The sequence below is a fragment of the Condylostylus longicornis genome, unplaced genomic scaffold (genome assembly GCF_029603195.1).
Source record: "Condylostylus longicornis isolate FDR11 unplaced genomic scaffold, ASM2960319v2 ptg000038l, whole genome shotgun sequence".
Classification (NCBI taxonomy): Eukaryota; Metazoa; Arthropoda; class Insecta; order Diptera; family Dolichopodidae; genus Condylostylus; species Condylostylus longicornis.
The window spans coordinates 12,620,811-12,639,319 of NW_026578007.1; the positions used below are offsets into that span (position 1 = coordinate 12,620,811).

Here is an 18,509-nt window from a genome sequence, read left to right on the forward strand (position 1 = left end):
TAACTCATTTTTGCAAAAATGTTGGATAGGCCACTAATGTGATGAGCGCCTCAATTATATGGAAACTATGAATATTAAAATAATTACATTTTAAAACTATGAGAGAATTTGGTTTCAAAAATTCAAATTTCAAAGAAAATTAACAAAAAACAAAGATTTAATGCAATAATTGAAAATGAGAAAATTTATATTTGTATGTATGAGTGTATTTTCTTTGCTGCAAATAAAATTTTTTCTTTTAGTTATAATTGAATTTCTTGCAGGTAAAAAAATACATTATAAGTTTAAGAAATTCTCGAATATTGTTTGTTGATATAGAAAATCTCACCTTGTATATTCATGCATACATACACACATGTATTGATTGTGTGAGTTATAATGTTAACATGCAATGGCTCTGTCAAAATTTAACTATGCATATTTTATTTTGAATTTAACTTAATATATAAATGAGAAAATATTATTTATATAATTAATTTTTAACTTATATTTCCCATCATAATGGAAATGGGATTTAATACTCCCGGTATATAATGCATAAGAAAACTGAAGATTGAGAAAGATTGAAAAAATATTATAGAATAATTTGGTAAAATTTAGAACAATATGTTTCTAGAGCTTACTGTGTGAAAAATTCTAAAACACAATCTAATCCAATTTATTTATAATTTATTGAGTAAAATGCAGGATATAGTTATGTTTTTAATTGCCACCAAATTAATTTTTATTAATTTTAATGGGGAACCACAATAATGTACGAACTTGGTACAAAATTTTTTAGTGACCAATGTAATTTTGTTGGTTTTCAAATCCATAAAGGAATAAATTTTAAATTTTGTCCCTTATCAGTATAGGATTTATGATTTCTTATAAAGTTTTTTTCTCAGATTTTATTAACATAGTCTATCTCTATTTGCGTTACCTTTATTTTCAATTCAAAATCAATAGGATTTAAAAGAAAGTTTAATAAATTCCAAGCTCTTTATAAAAAATTTATATGCCCTGAATGAAGCATTGAAATCAAATGCGATCAACTTGAAATTTGGTTAAATTCATATCATAATATTGGAAACCTCTTTCCTCATTTTATTAAAAAAAGGCATTACAAATAAAATATACAAATATCAACTAACAAGATTTTTTTACCTGTATACACATTATAATTTCAAAATGACCCAAAAGAATAATAACAATCCCTTTATTTTTATATATTTCTGAAAATAAGTTTTTATTAATCAATGCTTATTGGAATTTTTATATTTTAAATTGCATAACAATAGGATACTTATCAAAATCTCATCAAGAATACAAAATTCTATTCAGTATACTAGTAACTGAAAAAAGAATTCGAAATTCGATTCAGCGCTGCGTTTAACGGGCGGAAATTTCTCGATTGTCTATATAAAATTAGTCATTAGGAAAAAAAATAAAGAATCCTATGCTATATGCATCAAAGAGTGGCCATTGATAGCCGAGTGCAAAATGTAAATCGGGCTTAAATGAGTGTAACGAAATGATCAGAGAAAAAAATAAACACTATGAAAAATTAGCACTAATAAATTGCAACAATGAACTTTTGCAGTTTTACTTAACTTGAATGATTAAGAAAAAATCCAAATATGTATGTATATGAACAAAAATTAAGAAGGAGAGTAGATAAAGAAAAATTCCAAAAACAAAAGTAAAAAATACAAAACAACAACAAAGTCAAAAAAAATTAAAGTCTACGATGTCAATATACTTTCAGCTACTCTTTTTGTGTAGTTTATTTTTCATATACATATATGTACATATTTATAACCGAATATATATTAATGCACTAACTTTTATGCAGTTGTATATATACAAATAAACAAACGTACATACTATATATTTCGTAAACTTAAAATTTTATAGGCAGAGCCGTCGTCAAAATTGTCGCCGCCACACACATTCTTGGAATTTACTTTTATTTTTTGTACTCTTTTTTATTGTTTTTATTTTTTTTTATATAACTCTTTTTTTTTTCATTTTTTTAAATTTTGTGCAACAATTGACAAGTTCTTTTACAAAAATTATCGGCTACAATTTAAAAAATAATTTGAACTCATCGTTTTAATGTTGCACTTTCCAATAGTTCAGTTTGTATTTTGTAATGTAGCTTACGTAGGTTTGTAGCTTATGTAGGTTACGGCTTCTATCTAATAGCAGTTTTATGAAAAAGTTAAGAACAAAACAAAAGGATAAAAGGAACATTAATACATGTGTATGTATGTATGCATATATAATAGACGAATTAGGTGAGTTAAGAAAAATATTTAGATTTTCTTATATGGGAAAAGACATTTAAGGTGATTTGCCTGCCTTTGTAGAATTTGGAATGTTTTATGGATTACGTTTTATATTGTCTCTTGAAAACGTCAAGTTTTGATGTTACAATTTTGCACATTTCGACCGTAACGTCAGCGATTAATATGTTAAAATTTTCTTGGGAATTTACCTTTCCCCAGTAACGCATAATTTTAATCCAATGGTCGATATAACCAACAGATTTCACATACCCAAAAAAAAAAAGAGTAATTAAACGAGTCTTTTGTGCAATAATATGCACGAAAGACTCGTGTAAAATAACATTTTTCTTAATACAAAATCAGCGGTAAAATAAGTATAAAAGAAAGTCTTCAAAAAGATTTTCCTTTACTTACTTATTTATCCCAGAATTTTAATTTTTGTTATTCTTTTATATTTTTAATTTTTAATAAAGTTACTGGTTTGGACATCATATAGAATTTGAGAAAATATCTTTTAAAATAAAACGACCTTTAACGCAAAAGAAAAATAACAAAATCATTTTTCTTATTTTTTTTCTTTTTTCTTGAACTTCATGCAATCCGATGGAATCTGGTAAATCAACATTTTTTTTAAAATACAGTACGTATAAATGTATGTGTGTATAATGTAAGTAGGTACGTTAATATTTGTTTAAATGTACATATATACATAATATATACATACATATGTATGCCTACTTGTGCATTGTTTTTACAATAGAGTTTTCTTTTTAAGAATTTTATTTTTTCGGTTGCATGTAGCAAAACTAAAAATATGTACATACATATATGCATAACAGAATTGGTAAGCACTATTGTTACCAATTTAATATTTTAATGGTCATACCTACATATCTCATTATTTAGCAACAAAATTTTGATGTATCAAATTTCTCTTCTTAAATGTTTGATTTATTTACTCGCTTATATTCATGTATATGTTTGTATGTATAATTGAGCATTTTTTCAAATTGAAAACCATATTGATGCCATTGTAAAATTTATATTTAGCTATTTTTTTATATTTTCATTTATGTTATTACACCTGAATTTACACGTCATGCACATACATATGTTGTATATAAAAACTAAAATTAATAAAAAATTATATGAGATCTTGTTTTGCATATATTTAGGAGTTCGATTAAAAAAATTTTACCACTGAGATCTTATACATATAAAATTTTAATAACATGCAAAAAATGTAATTCAGTAAGTACATATGTATATGCTAAAACATACATTTTTTTTTATTATCAAATAATAGTATTGACTTCAACAAAATAAATATTTAAATTAAAGTATTTGTTTTTTTAGATGGGCTACAACTATGAATACCATATCCACAGAAAGCTTAAAACTTGCGGAATCTCTTTTTGGGAAAATTTCTAAATTTTTAAAAATTCAAATGTTTTATGCGAAAATGGTTACGGAACTAAAAGTGTTACGAAATTTATTGAATGCTTATTAAATAACCTAATGTGCAACCAAGTTAGAAAAGGTCACCCAACATATGTTAGGTATTATGTTAATATACACTATACCCTGGTATTATGTTAATATACCGCCATAGAAAATCTCCTGCATACATTTGTATAAGGATTTTCATTATATTCATATACATATACTTATATACATACATATGTATATGGACTCAATTTTATCATGATAAAAAAATGATCATTCCTTAGTTTTAAATTTTTATCAAAATAATCTCTTATTTAAGTAAGTATGTAATTAACGTGTTGTAATTAATTAACTTGTTGCAATTACCGTTAAAAGTGCAGAATTTTTGTGTGTCCTAATTCCTAAGGCAATGACTTTTCCAACACTTAAGCATAATTACAACAAACTTTTTTAACGTTATTAAAAAACGATATTACCTATAAAATTTTTCTCTTGTTAAAAAATTATTATAACGTTCCTTTGTTAGAAAATAAAATTTACATCTATTTGCTTAACTATATAAATAATAATACAAAAGTACTAAAAATATGATTTAATAATGTTTGTATTAATTTTCACTTTCATTTTGCTTGTAAATTCACTTCTAATTTAATATTAACAAGAAAAAAGTTCCCTGTTTCAAGCACTAATAAAACTAAATGTACATACATTTGTATGTACTTACATATGTACATACAAAAAATGTAATGTTAAAAAAATATAGAATCATTTTATGTAGAATGTAGATATATATATGTATGTACGTATAGCTATAAACATTTCAGTAAGAATCTACGCATAAATCTATACAATATGTATAATGTAATATGCCATATAATGTTGTGGAACAGCTATTAATTAATTATTATTCATATACCCATAGGTATATATATATATATACATTTGCACATGTATCTTAAAAAATAATTCTTAAATGTTTTTTATATGCATATGTAGATATACATAGTATGTGTATATGTATATTCGTACATACATAACTACATACATATATAAATAAATATACACATTGAGTTTTAAGCACGTCAACAATAATTGTCAATTGATAAGAAAAGAATATTTTTATTTTAAACAGAACGTCCAAAAAATTTCGTATTGGTGGAACATGATATTTCGAATGTGAAGTGCCTATTAATCGTTTAAAAATATTATACATATTTATACAATAAAAGATGATATTTTATCAATATAAAAATACATTTATAAAATTTTAATAAAAAGTTATCTAATTAGCAGATTTCCAAGATTGAATTATATGAAGCAAAAATAGAAAAATTGCATTTTGTTAAAATGAGTTTAGCGCGATTTCGTTTAATAACATTTGATGTTACCGATACTCTAATAAGATTACGTTCTGCACCTGGTAAACAATATGGAGAACTTGGAGCCTATTTTGGAATCCGGTGCGATACTGATGATTTGGCTATAAACTTTAAAAGTAATTGGTAATAAAATACAATTGCACACTTTTAATAATCGCTTGAAATCACAACCAATAAATCACAATATTATGTTTGTACTTACATATGTACATATGTACATACGTATGCATGTAAACATACTTACGCCTTTTTCACCACATTTTTTTATTTTAATATTAAATACTGTCACTTATTTAAGGATGATAATTTATTGAAATTCAAATACATATATAGCCAAAAATCGATTTTCATTTTAGGTCTAAAATGAACCGTGCACATCCCAATTTTGGCAGATATTCGAATCTTGGATGGCAAAATTGGTGGAGGGAGCTTGTTGCAAGTATGTATATTATAATTTATACAACACAAAACATTATTCTACTTTTTTTTGAAGAAACCTTTCGTGATAGTGGGTTGAAAACCTCGAACGATGATATGATAAAATTTTCTGATGAATTAATCGAATGGTATAAAACAAGCGCAGCATGGCAAGTTAAGTACGGTGCAACAGAATTTTTAAATTATTTAAAAATTCAACAGCAACTCAGAGCAAAGGGAAAAAACAATGAATTGCCACTTAAATTGGGCGTAATATCAAATTTTGACCCAAGATTAGATATATTACTGCGCAATATGAAAATTGATCATTTTTTTGATTTTATTATAAACTCTTACGATTGCCGATGTGAAAAACCTAATCCAGAGATCTTTCATATGGCAATGAAAACATCTGAACTACAGGACCTAAAACCAAATGAATGCCTTCATATAGGCGATACACCAATCACTGATTATTTAGGAGCTCGCAATTGCGGTTGGTTTGCTGCTTTAGTACATGAAAAAGATCCGGATTTTTTAATTAAAAAATATGGTGAAAAAATTATGTATTATCATTGTTTTTCCAGTCTGTTTGATTTACATAAAAAAATGGTTAACGACTTCATATCATGGTAAAATATGTTTTTTTTCATCTTATAGAATTTGTTTTAAATAAAACTTTATTTTCGAAGTAAAATTTTTATTAACAAAAAGTGAAATAATTTTTGTATTTTTTAGGTTTCAATTTTCTTAGTTTTATTTTTATTATCATCTTCGTCGATATACCTCGTATATTGTTCATATAAATCTACATAATCTTCTTTATAGTTATGTTTTTCTTTGTCATCAAATTCTGGTCCTAAAGTCCACAACGTTTCCAGATCATATTTCTCTCTCGCTTCTTCACTAAAAATATGTAAAGCAATATTCCCTAAAAAATGAAAATCAATTATTAATTTCATATTTAAGATAAACATTGGAGCATATTGCAATATTCATCGCATAATTTGGAATAATTCAAACTTTAAGGAGTAAATGCTATTGAAAATTGGTCTTTAACATACAATACATGGTAATTAAAAAAAATTACCTAAATCCATTGCCATCCAATTTTCGCAATTTTTTCCTTCTATTTTAGGTAAAATGTCATTAGGTCCACTTTTTCTTTTATAAATTTTTCTAACGTATTCAACGATTGCTAACATATGTCTATAACTTCTCCCTGTTGCAATGCACATAAAATCTACATAGTTTAAATCCTTTGACACTGGACATACAAATATATTCAGTGCATTTTCTCTTTCTAATATATCCACAAGGTCTTCAATATCATAAACTCCTGTAATTCCACCTAAATTATAAATCTATTAATATTTAGTTTTTTAGTAGATACGTTATTTTTGAGGCATCATATTCTGACTTTAAGGCTTCTTTCAAATTTTTAATGAAGTAACTTTTATTTACATATGCGTCTATAATCTACTTTTGCGAATTTCTTCAAACTAACGTTTTAAATTTAATCCTTCTTCATTACGTTGGATAACATGTGCCTCTGGCAAATCTATTGCATCTTGATTTTTCTCTTCTTCGAAATCAAATATTTCAACTGAATCCTCATCTTTGTAAATAATATACTAAAATTATTAAAATCGTTGAAAGAACACAGTTTAATTAATTTTTTCAATCTATGAATTTCTGAAATTAAATTGCATTAAAATTCTTTACGAAATAACCTATACCTTTTCCTTAATTGAACTTGAAAAAGGATTTTCCCTTATAATCTGATCTTCCTCACGTTTATCGTGAAAACATCGGATTCGTGGACAAATGCTGATGTTTTTTAATTTGCGAATCAATTGAAGACATAATTTGGTTCTTCCTAACATTTCTTTAGTTCTTATATCCTTAAAATTTTTTGCACTTAATTTATCCGCAATAAAATAAATAAACAAAAGTTTTTTTACTATAATTGACTTTTCGTTAATGTCATAGCAAGATTTGTCATAGCATACTTCAAATACTAAAACGGGACACACAAAAATAAACCCAGCAAAATGTGTTTTATTTTATTAAGCACAACAACGCAATCAATAAATTATATATTTAATTTAATATGCTGTAATCCATATTATTCCATCCATATTTTTAAGTTACCTGTGCTAGCTTTCTTATCAACATTTTATGAAGAACCACATTACAATAGAGTTACAAAAAATTATTTTACTACAAAAAGTTTTCTTGGATGTTGTATAGAAAAACACATCCGTCATAATTTTCGATGCTCTTACTTTCGTATTTCTGTATAAAGGATTGCCCGTAAGTTTTAATATCTAATAAACTGTCACTTTATGACTTTTTAAATGTCTGATTTGACTATCAAAAATTAAACAAAGCTAATTAACTCTAGTATGAGTAGCAAATCTAACTTGTAAATTTTTAAGATAAGAAAACGATTAATCTTCCAATTAACGATATTTCAGTTATTTTCACTTTTTTAATTATATATATATATGCAGGATTTATAGTTCAGCCTCTAAAAATTAAATGTCTCTAGTAGATGTTGAGTCTTGGTACTTGTTTTAATTGAAACATTGTATTAAAAATTAATGAAATTTTTTGTAGGGTTACTGAACATGACTCTTGCGAACGTCTTGGCCATGTTATTACAGCCCAGTTAGTAGAACGTGATCGCCAAAAACCTTTATCTACTGAATACTCTAATATATCTGCAAACATTCGCCTAAGACTAAGACAATTTGAACTAGAATTGAATGAATTATTTTTAAAATTAAATACAGCTAATAAAAAAAAATCCATGTAAGTAAACTTTAATCAATAAAGAATATGTATAATTAACATCAGTAATTAATAATTTTCCAAATAAACTTTCTTGAAGCACTGTAGAAGAAGTAGAACGCAGGCGAAGGCAACTTGAGATTTTGCAATCTTCTTTTAACCATGTTCAGGCCAAGTTTTTAAAATCAGAGGGTACGAGTACTTCTAAAATGACTGAAGAACGAAATCAGCTCTTGGGAAATAAAAGATCTGTATGGCAAGGAGACGATGGCGACGACGATGATGACGATGAACCAATTATAAGCAATTTACCGTCTAATTACAGTTATAAAGATTTTCGCCAGGAACAAAAAAGTATTTTAGAAAGCCAAAATAAAGGCCTTGAAGCTCTGTCAGCCACAATTTCAAGACAAAAACAATTATCTACAAGACTTGGCCAAGAAATAGGGGTACAAAATGGTAATTTGACTGAAATTGTGCTTGGTAGTTATGTTAATAAAATTTCTTTGTAGATATAATCGACAATATAGCAGAAAATATGGATGGAATAGATGTTAGAGTAATAAGTGCTACAAGAGATATAGGTTCTATCAACCAGAGAGATACAACCTGTTGTAAGTAACTTTTCTTTCAAAAAAATACAAATTTTCATAACTCTATTACATTTAGGCTACTGGATTATAATCATTATTCTCTTTATTGCCATTTGCGTAATGGCTTTAGTTTTCTAAAAAAACCTATAATTTAATACCATTATTTTAAAACTTGCATTTTTGATTATTGTATATATAAATTTTAACTAAAAATATAATTTTTTGATTTAATAAAAAAGTTTAAATATGCTTAAAATTAAAGTTTAAATATGCATTGGCTTAATACCATGTTATCTAAGGTGCAAACCAATTTTACGTAAGTTACAATCAATTGTGATAAAACATGATTTATTCTTGAATTGTTTGCAAGTTGTTTTATTTACCAAACATTAACCAACGTTACATTATTTGAATGCCAATTCAATTTAGCGTGTAATAATACAAATAAAAATAATTAAAGTTATATATTTGCTTCTTTTTTAATTAATGTCTAAAACAGATGGAACATTAGCTAAATTTCCTACAGCTCCTAAACTTAATGGGGATTGACCAACTTTTCTTGCCGCCTGAAATAAAATTCAATGTTAAAATTAGAAGATTCAAAACATATTTATATTACAGCGGAAACATCTGAGTCTGTGATACTATCAATAATAGCACCCAAAGCGGATGTGGAGTGTACCTCTCCTATTAGTGCAGCTTGATAACCCATATCTGATATTAAAGAACTTTCACAATTGTGTAATGAAGCAAGGTGCCTTTTCAAAAGCGCTTTTCCACGTTTCACATCGCCGGATGAAATTTGGCCACTCTTCAAAACTTTAACAGCCTCTTCAACTACCTATATACAATTCTTACATATATAAAAGAAAACCAACCCCATTCAAAAAATGTTTAATTTACCTTATGTGCAACTTTTCCATCACAAGAAATGAGAATACCAAATAATCCAGAGTCATTGTACAAAGCATTTATGGCACTAACGGAAGCCCCATGGTCAGAAATTTTTCCCAAAGGTCCAGAAGAATTACCGCGCTTTGTAACTGGTTCAGCCCCAAGTGCTCTTTTTAATATAGCAAAAGCTAAAGCTTCTTTAAGATTTGAGAGTCCAGCACCTTGGCCTCCAATTGCAACATGAGCCTTATTGCTTGCTCTGTCCTTACGAATTTCAACATTTCCACGATATTTTGCTTGATTTGTAATGCCCTCACCAGAATCAATTGAAAGGTTTTGAGCAAAGCCTGTCAATAAATTATGGTCAACTCCAACTCCTACAACTGCGCAACGATTTGTTGTGCATGTTTTGTTAAAGAAGTGCTGCATTGTTTCTTGTGATAACTTTCCGATATGATATTTTGGACAATAAATTGAATTACCGAGTCCAATTCCAAAGGCTGCTTTGTGTAACAATTCTAAAGCGCGAACCTAAAATTTTTCTACATTAATTTATTATGTACAATTTTCTTTAACGTTTTACATTACATTTTTTGGTACTGAAGCAACTTGAATTCGGATTCTTTGGGAGCTATCGCTTAATTCCCAAGGTTTAAATGCAGGAGCGGTAGCAACATCTTTCAAAAAACGCAAACCAGTTTCCAAGTGTTCATTATTTACCTCAACAGTGTACTGAACTACTTCGCGATCGGAAGTTACATGCAAATTACCTCCAGATTGTTGAATATTTCTTGTTATTGCAAATCCTGAGGAGTTTTTAGTTGAAAGTCCAGCAGCAATTCGCAACATATGAGATGCTCCCATATTTTCATAATTTTCGAAACGAGATCCAGCTCTTGATTTTCACGAAAAAAAAACAAAAGATCAATTAAAATATAAGAAAAAAATTATTAGTTTTTACCGAAAAACAATTGAAATTCTTGAAGCAGGCAAATGACTGTCAGCTGTTGCTACAACTAATTTATTTGGCAATGCTGTGCTTCTGATTCCAGCAGATGCAGCCCCAGCTGCTGCTCTCGGACTTGCTTGAGCAGCATATCCTCTATTCTAAAAAAATTAATACACATTATTTTCCGAAGCATTTACGTAATAGTCTTAAAGTTGAGGTTACAGAATTTTACTTTTTTTTTGGTTTAACCTTTTCTATTCTGAAACTTACTGTAATTTGTCGAATAAGAGGCGTTTTATTAACGTAGCTTGCCATTTCAGCTTGCCTTTGAATAAACTTCGAAGAGAATTTTACGTTGAAGAGATTTTAACTGGAGCTGGTTAAATAATACTTCTATCTTTGATTTTTGGCTGTCACTAAATCTTAATGTACATTGTACATAGCACCAGTCTTTATTATAAACTGTCAAAGTTGACAATTTATTTTTTAATATTACATTCACACATTCCATTTTCCACACGGATGTTGCTGATATGTTTGAAATATAATTTTAATTGGTTTTGATCTTCGATCAACTAGATCCACATATAGAAGGATGACAAATATTAAAATGACAAATAAATTTGGACTATTTTAACTACATTAAAATTAAAAAAAATTGTTTTTTTTGTCAGATTTTACTGTTTTTTGAATAAAAATCTATACTGCATTTAGTTATGATGCATAATTCAATAATGAACTCTTCCTAGTTAAAAATTCTAGTCAGTAGTTAATAATACGAATTGAAGTGATTTATATAAAGTTAATCAGATTTTATTTTATTTATTTTTGTCACAAAATTGAATTTTTTAGGTTTCGTTATTATATTTGGTTTTTTTTTTTAAACTTTGTTACCTTTTTTTAAAAAATAGGTCAATTTTATTATAAAATAGTTTGTCTAATTATCTTTTTGTTTGCATACATTTTTTTCCTCCTCAAACGACATTCGAGTTACGACATAAATTTCTGGAACCAAAAATGTCGTATCTCGAGAACTTAGTATATATATTTTTCGTATTGTGTTAATTTATTTTATTACTTCACTCTGCAAAATTGTGGTAATGAAAAAGGAAAGATTCAGGTAAATTTTCTTTTAAAAATTTACTTGATCATTTTTATGCTAAAATAGAAAAATAATAGATCTAATAATTAAAAAAATAAAATTTACTCTATTTTATTAATTCGCTTACTTTACGTAATTCTTTCCAAATAATTCTAAACGATTATGGGCAGCTCCTATATTACAAAGCACTTTTATATCTGGCAGACCAATTCATTTTGCTACTTGACATTTTTATACGCAATCTATGTTGAAGTTGGGCTTTAAAGGTATAAGTATAACTTATGTTAGGTCTAACATAAACGCAACAAAAGTCGAAAAGTACGTACCCAATTAAATTTTTTTTTGGCATTCGTTGTCAAAGTCAAAACATTCTAAATGTCATTAATTTTTCGTATTAATTAAAGGAAAAAAGAATTAAAAATATTAAAAAATTATTTTAATTCGTTATTAGAAAAAAAAATGGCCTCATTTTTTAATTCAATGAGTAATCCATTTGCTAGTCAAATTGGACAAAGAATTGGTAAGAAATAACATTAAGTGATGTTACAATCTAAAATTTGTACAAATATATTTTTACTAATAAGAATATTTGCCGCATCATTCATTATTAAATTTTAATACGAAATTTGTTTAAAATTATGTCACTGCATTGTTACATATATAAACACAATATATAGTTAATTTAAGTTAAATATCGGATTACACGTTATAGCTAAATACATGTATGCAGACGCATATTTGGTTGATTGTCTCCAATTTCAATAAATGTAGATGGATAATAACATTTTCAATATTTGTATTGCAATAAGCCAGCAACTTCTTAAAAAAATATTGAAATGATATATTTTTCCTTTGTGTAAAATACGAATAACATTCAATGTGCATATATGATTCTAGATATATGATAATGATAAATCGTTAATTGATTGTAGTAGATAAGCTGTGGCAAATAATTACATATAGCAAAATCATTTACTGTCTTTTTATTTGATAACTTCGGATATATGTGTATATGAACTTTTGAATAATATTATATGCGCAATTTTAAAATTTACTGAAGCAAATCCACTGCTTATATTTTTTTTATGGTATCTACGAATGTTATTGTATTTCTAAAGTAATAAAACCTGATTTGTTTATGCAAACAAAGTGATTTTGAAGCTATTTTAATGACTAAAATATAGTTTATACTACATATAGAATATATATATTTGGTTTTAGAGCAAGCAACAGATGCAAGTTTAGCTTCTGAAAATTGGGCTTTGAATATGGAAATATGCGATATGATAAATGAGTCTTCGGATACAGCAAGAGATGCTATGAAAGCGATAAGGAAACGTCTTACACAAAGTGCTGGAAAAAATAATCAAGTTATTATGTATACGTTGATTGTTTTAGAAACTTGCGTCAAAAATTGTGGCAAAGCCTTTCATGTTTTGGTAGCCAATAAAGAATTTATTCAAGAATTAGTAAAAATCATTGGACCAAAAAATGATCCCCCAAAGGCTGTGCAAGAAAAGGTTTTGAATTTGATACAAGTATGGGCCGATGCTTTTAAGAATCAACCAGATTTAAATGGTGTTGTGCAAGTATATCAAGAGTTAAAAAATAAAGGAATCGAATTCCCAGTAAACGATGTTGAGTCAATGGCTCCGATTTATACGCCACAAAGAGTAATTATCTATGAAAAATATTCAGATTTTATGTTATTTTTTTTTTTTTTATTATTAAAGAGCGTACCGGAAACAACACCAGTTCAACCGCCGCCCATGTCATCACCTCAACATGGAGTGCAAATAAGTCCAGCTTCAGCTGCTATTGTAATTAGAATTTATTTTTAATATTGCAATTTTAATTAACTTAAATTTTAATATTATTAGTCAAATGGACCATCATCTTTATCACCAGAACAAACTTCAAAATTACAGTCAGAACTGGACATAGTGTCGATGAACATGTCGATTCTAGGAGAAATGTTAAATGAAATGAAACCTGGTCAAGAAGATCCAAGTGATTACAAATTGTTAAATGATTTAGTTCAGACTTGCAAGTAAATAATGTTTAAATTGATTTGAAATATTTTATTGTACTGTAATTTTTTACACTTTTTTTTGTAGAGAAATGCAAGGCCGTATAGTTGATTTAATTGGGCGTATAACAAACGATGAAATAACAGCTGAGTTGTTGAGACTGAATGATGAACTTAACAACTTATTTTTAAGACATCAGCGATATGAAAAAAATCGTGATCCTAATTCAACTAATAATACTCCGTCAGCAATCTTAGGAGCAGCGTTAGGAGTTCCATTAAGTAAAGAAAAGGAAAAACCAAAAGATGAATTAATTGATTTAAGCGATGGTGCTACAGGTGGTTCTGGAACTGAAGACATTTCCTCGCAATTCAGTAGACTAGGTAAAAATTTTAAATATATAATATATATAATAAAAAAAAAAACTATAAAATTAATTTCACCCTTATAGGAATGGGGACAGCATCTTCTCAATTATCGAAACTAGATGGGGTGCAGGCAAATGTTGGCAAAATTTCCAAAGATGCTGATGAATTCGACATGCTGGCCCAGTCGAGAAATGTAACAACAGATCCATCAAAGTAATATTTTAAAAAAATTTTTCCCAAATAAAATTTCTTTGACATTATTTTTTTTTTAAGAATTAACAGCGTTAAAGACATTCCAATAGTAGAAACAAATGTAGGAAACCAAAATAAGGTAATTTCCTTAAATAAAGAAATTAAGTAATTAATGAAAAAAAAAATAACATTTAATATTCAATGTAATTATTTTTACTTGTTCACGGTCTTTAAATAATTTTTAACATTAGAATTAAGTTGCAATTAAAAACTTCCTTTTAAATTTATTTTAAATTGCTTAATTGTGAAACGGAATACACATACATACATAATATAATATGAACACAAATTAATTATAATTTTTATAAATTTCAAATTCTTTTATATTTTTAATTTATTTATTTTATTTTCCTTGTTAATTTTCTATATTTAATTTTCGTACTTTTTTTTTTAATCTTTTTTTGGTTAATTTTTCTATATAATAACTCTTAATTTTTTCACAATTTTTTTTTCATATTTATTTTTTTCGCTTTTTAATTGATAAAGCAATCGACAAAAGAAAGTGAATTTGATGAAATGGCTGCGTGGTTAAATAATTCTGTAAGTAAACAAACGTAAAATTATAATTCGTTACATAAATTCTTTCAAAATTTGATCAATTTTTGTTAATGGTTACAAGTAAACATTTTCATGCATTTTTGAAGTTTTTTTTTTGTTGTTTTAATATTTTGGCTATTAATTCATACTAATACACACAATTCATGCATAGTCATTATTATATTAAAATGAATTTGTAATGAAGTTAATCTTGTTAGGAAAAGTTTATATTACGTATTAAGTGAAGAGTTAGAGAAAATCCAATTTTCTAGAAATGGTTTTACTTTAACTGTTAATTTTGATTTAGCCGCAATATTTACTTAATAAACAATTTGTTTAATTTTTGCGAAATAAATATACTTAATAAAGCGAAATATGAATTAATTAACATTTGAATCAATTGTTCAAGAAACTTGATATAGCAGGTTATAAAAGTAGGTTTATAAAAGTTTTGCAGAAAACTCAATTTGTAAACTATTCGAAAATTTAACTATCCTGAAAATAAAAAGACTATATTTATCTTTATAATTTATGAAATATTTCCTTCCGTCTTTCATTTCACTATAAAATATTAATTTTTATATTGTCATTAGTATACAAGTTGCTTTTTTTAAACAAATTAAAATTTAACCAGGTATTTGTGTATATATGTAATAAGCTGTAATATTTAATATGTTTATATTTGTGTAAAATTTTATTATTTAATAATTATTCTTAATTTTGTACATATATTTTGTACCTATAGCTTTGTTGTTTAACATTTTTTACAATAACTTAATAACAAGTAACTTTTTCTAAAACTAAATCTAATGAAAAAAGGTTGTTCTTCTTTATTTAATAAAGAAAGCAACGGTTGCAATTATTAACATTATTTTCGTAATTGTTTCATTTACCTACTTTAAGCATATTTTAATTGGCAGATAGAAATTATCTATACTAATAATTTAAATATAATTTTTTATGGAAAGTATACCATTACAAATTCAATTTTTTTAACGTTGAAGATAAGTTTTGATAGGTGTAATAAATTAATACTATTTTGGATTAATATGAAAAAATCTTAAGAAAACACTAATCTATTTTAATTTTGCTATTATTTAATAATTGCACCTTACTAATTTTAACGGAAACATATAGTCTGTTTTAAACACCCATTCTTCAAATCAATTTCAATTTTTTATTTTAAGCTACATTATTATTTAAATTTTTATTTCATTTTACATATTTACATAATATTATGTTTTTTTTTACATTAAGTATAATAAATATATGTATCAAGAAAAATTACAAAAAATATATCGTTCTATTATAAAACTGTTTAATTTATTCACAGTAGAATAATTTTTTTGTTTTTCAAATTAAAGTAAAATCAAATTAATTTTTTTTTTAATAGAAAGACATCGAAGGAACCGAAGAAATTTTAACAAGTACAGAGTTCGATAAATTTTTAGCAGAAAGAGCCGCAGCTGCCGAAAATTTACCAACCTTGTCAATCGCAACAAATAATATAAATGAAGATACGGAAGGAAATCGCCAAAAAAAGAAAAAAGATGATGAAAATTTACTTGCACTTTGAGGCAATAACATTAGTTGCTGATTTGAAACAAAGAGAAATTAAGCTGAGGTTATGAAATAAAGAAGAATTAAAACTAAGAAATATTTATTATTTAAAATAATTAACCATAATAATGTTATTTAAACATACTAAATAACTAAAATTATGTATTATAATCCAGAAATAGCAAGTCTTTAAAAATTTAAGTGCAAAGTATACCAATACAGTACAGGAAATATTATGAAAAAATTCTAAAAATCTTCAATAAGTTCAATCTTCAAAATTAAAAAACAAAAAAAACATTCAAATCCACAAAATCTAATATTTAATAAAAACAAATTATTTTAAATTAAAACGTACTGAATTATTGTTTCTTTGGAGTAGTTTGTACTACCATTGATAATAATATTAATCAAAATATATTGTAAAAAAATAATTAAAAGAATTAGTTATAGTTATTTTTATTTAATTTATTATGTAAGCTATATTATTTTATTAATCACTACATTCGAGAATGGTTTGACCTTGATTTCAGGAGATTCTTATGTATATTATTTTTGTTCAACTCAATCAATGTTATAACTGAATTTTTGCATAATTGTCTCGAATTTTTCATTGATTTTAAATACAAGAAAAAAAATTATATAAATTTATGTATTATAAAGTAAAATTTTGCTTGTATTTTTGTTGATCTTAATTTTGATCTTAAATTTTATAAATTTCAACACCATCAATAATATTGATATAAATACACAACTGCGAAGTAAAGGAAAAAGATAAATTTTAAAATTCTTAATGCATAGTTTTTGTGTTACGAATTTATTTTCTAAATTGTATAAACGTTTATTTAATTGTATAAATAATAAAATAAAATCCTAAATCAGTTTCAAACCATTTTTTATTTAAGTAAAATTTAATAAACCACCAAAGAAACTAAATATTTCAGCTATATTAATTCATTTATATTTAGGTACATATATATTATGTTTTTCATAAAATAACAAATATAAAATCATGTATAACAACAAAGTATGTAAAAGTTTAAAATATTTAAATTGATCAGAACCTGTTTTGTATTACATACTTATATTATTATGGGTGACGAAATTTTTATATGTACTTTGAAATGTTAAGAATTCTTTTTTGCATATTGTAAGTTCATACAAAAAGTTTACATAAATATTATTTATATTCATTTATCTAATTTAATATTATTTATACATACATAATGTACTTCATTATGTATAAAAATTTTTTTGTATTTCGAATGTACTTGAATGCTTATAAAGTTTTCTTTTCATAAAAGTTTTTTGTTGATATCAAAAGTTTTACAACCAACCTTACAATATATTGATTTGAAATTATATTGCTAGTTCATTGTTTTATACATTTTTATAAATTTTTTCTTCTTTGAAAATGTCCTCAAATTTAAAGTGAAAATTTTACCAATTTTATAAATATTTTTATTAATGAGCTTTAAATGCTCATTGATATTCGTGTTAATCAGCATTTGTAACATCAAGTATTTGAAAGTATGAATTTGTATGTAATATTTTATATAAAAATTGGTGGCTGGTGAACTTTTAGCCTAAAAAAATTTTACACTTTATTATATTACTTAATTGTTTTTTGTATAAAAAATTATTTGTCAAAGCAGTAACTATAAGGAAGATAACAATATTGAACTTTTCGAAACATTTCCAAAAAAAAAAATTATGTATATTGCAATTAGTATTCCTTATTTTCTTATGTAAGTTTCTTTTTTATATTAATACAATAAAAGTTATTTATTTCAAAAATGTTTTTAAATGTTTTTGTGTTAAAATTTTTTGTATGTACTTTAAAAACATTAAAAATAAAATAAAAGAAATAATGTGCGATAAATAAACTTGTGATTTTTATTGCGTATTGAATACAATTA

The 18,509-nt window shown here is 25.6% G+C and overlaps 5 protein-coding genes across 7 annotated transcripts; 3 read left to right on the forward strand and 2 right to left on the reverse strand.

Moving 5' to 3' along the window:
- Positions 1–4,802: 4,802 nt before the first annotated feature.
- On the forward strand, positions 4,803–6,225 carry LOC129609074 (rhythmically expressed gene 2 protein). Of its 2 annotated transcripts, XM_055520936.1 has the most exons (4): positions 4,803–4,892; positions 5,010–5,218; positions 5,452–5,534; positions 5,589–6,225. In XM_055520936.1, exons 2-4 carry the CDS (start codon positions 5,064–5,066, stop codon positions 6,146–6,148), a joined length of 798 nt encoding a protein of 265 aa, XP_055376911.1. In that variant the 5' UTR covers positions 4,803–4,892; positions 5,010–5,063; the 3' UTR covers positions 6,149–6,225. The 2 variants fall into 2 exon arrangements, with proteins under 2 accessions (XP_055376911.1, XP_055376910.1); XM_055520935.1 differs by having other exon boundaries at positions 4,811–5,218.
- LOC129609076 (uncharacterized) lies at positions 6,174–7,504 on the reverse strand. Its single transcript, XM_055520937.1, has 4 exons — positions 7,252–7,504; positions 7,020–7,146; positions 6,603–6,863; positions 6,174–6,443 (listed from the first exon to the last, which is right to left on the reverse strand). Exons 1-4 carry the CDS (start codon positions 7,396–7,398, stop codon positions 6,247–6,249), a joined length of 732 nt encoding a protein of 243 aa, XP_055376912.1. The 5' UTR covers positions 7,399–7,504; the 3' UTR covers positions 6,174–6,246.
- Positions 7,505–7,904: 400 nt separating this feature from the next.
- Positions 7,905–9,265, forward strand: LOC129609027 (syntaxin-8). Its single transcript, XM_055520862.1, has 5 exons — positions 7,905–8,082; positions 8,135–8,329; positions 8,409–8,767; positions 8,821–8,922; positions 8,978–9,265. The coding sequence occupies exons 1-5, from the start codon at positions 8,057–8,059 to the stop codon at positions 9,037–9,039; spliced, it is 744 nt and encodes a 247-aa protein (XP_055376837.1). The 5' UTR covers positions 7,905–8,056; the 3' UTR covers positions 9,040–9,265.
- On the reverse strand, positions 9,249–11,180 carry LOC129609026 (cytochrome b-c1 complex subunit 2, mitochondrial). The gene is made up of 6 exons (XM_055520860.1): positions 11,015–11,180; positions 10,757–10,902; positions 10,384–10,690; positions 9,805–10,326; positions 9,521–9,742; positions 9,249–9,467 (listed from the first exon to the last, which is right to left on the reverse strand). The coding sequence occupies exons 1-6, from the start codon at positions 11,057–11,059 to the stop codon at positions 9,381–9,383; spliced, it is 1,329 nt and encodes a 442-aa protein (XP_055376835.1). The 5' UTR covers positions 11,060–11,180; the 3' UTR covers positions 9,249–9,380.
- A 1,044-nt stretch (positions 11,181–12,224) lies between these two features.
- Positions 12,225–16,903, forward strand: LOC129609035 (TOM1-like protein 2). Of its 2 annotated transcripts, XM_055520874.1 has the most exons (9): positions 12,225–12,366; positions 13,068–13,519; positions 13,580–13,666; positions 13,727–13,896; positions 13,964–14,259; positions 14,328–14,457; positions 14,518–14,575; positions 14,983–15,036; positions 16,427–16,901. In XM_055520874.1, exons 1-9 carry the CDS (start codon positions 12,306–12,308, stop codon positions 16,607–16,609), a joined length of 1,491 nt encoding a protein of 496 aa, XP_055376849.1. In that variant the 5' UTR covers positions 12,225–12,305; the 3' UTR covers positions 16,610–16,901. The 2 variants fall into 2 exon arrangements, with proteins under 2 accessions (XP_055376849.1, XP_055376850.1); XM_055520875.1 differs by lacking the exon at positions 14,983–15,036 and having other exon boundaries at positions 16,427–16,903.
- Positions 16,904–18,509: the final 1,606 nt, after the last annotated feature.

Coding starts and splice junctions, on each gene's coding strand:
- LOC129609035 (XM_055520874.1), top strand. CDS start 12,306: ATGGCCTCATTTTTTAATTCAATGAGTAATCCATTTGCTAGTCAAATT. Junction 13,520..13,579: donor CGATTTATACGCCACAAAGA/GTAATTATCTAT, acceptor TTATTATTAAAG/AGCGTACCGGAAACAACACC. Junction 14,576..14,982: donor ATGTAGGAAACCAAAATAAG/GTAATTTCCTTA, acceptor TAATTGATAAAG/CAATCGACAAAAGAAAGTGA.
- LOC129609026 (XM_055520860.1), bottom strand. CDS start 11,059: ATGGCAAGCTACGTTAATAAAACGCCTCTTATTCGACAAATTACA. Junction 10,903..11,014: donor CTCTTATTCGACAAATTACA/GTAAGTTTCAGA, acceptor TAATTTTTTTAG/AATAGAGGATATGCTGCTCA. Junction 10,327..10,383: donor TTGCTTCAGTACCAAAAAAT/GTAATGTAAAAC, acceptor GAAAAATTTTAG/GTTCGCGCTTTAGAATTGTT.
- LOC129609027 (XM_055520862.1), top strand. CDS start 8,057: ATGTCTCTAGTAGATGTTGAGTCTTG. Junction 8,330..8,408: donor GCTAATAAAAAAAAATCCAT/GTAAGTAAACTT, acceptor ACTTTCTTGAAG/CACTGTAGAAGAAGTAGAAC. Junction 8,768..8,820: donor AGAAATAGGGGTACAAAATG/GTAATTTGACTG, acceptor ATTTCTTTGTAG/ATATAATCGACAATATAGCA.
- LOC129609074 (XM_055520936.1), top strand. CDS start 5,064: ATGAGTTTAGCGCGATTTCGTTTAATAACATTTGATGTTACCGATACT. Junction 5,219..5,451: donor ATAAACTTTAAAAGTAATTG/GTAATAAAATAC, acceptor TTTTCATTTTAG/GTCTAAAATGAACCGTGCAC. Junction 5,535..5,588: donor GTGGAGGGAGCTTGTTGCAA/GTATGTATATTA, acceptor TTTTTTTTGAAG/AAACCTTTCGTGATAGTGGG.
- LOC129609076 (XM_055520937.1), bottom strand. CDS start 7,398: ATGTTAGGAAGAACCAAATTATGTCTTCAATTGATTCGCAAATTAAAA. Junction 7,147..7,251: donor CAAGTTCAATTAAGGAAAAG/GTATAGGTTATT, acceptor TAATAATTTTAG/TATATTATTTACAAAGATGA. Junction 6,864..7,019: donor AGAAGGATTAAATTTAAAAC/GTTAGTTTGAAG, acceptor TTTATAATTTAG/GTGGAATTACAGGAGTTTAT.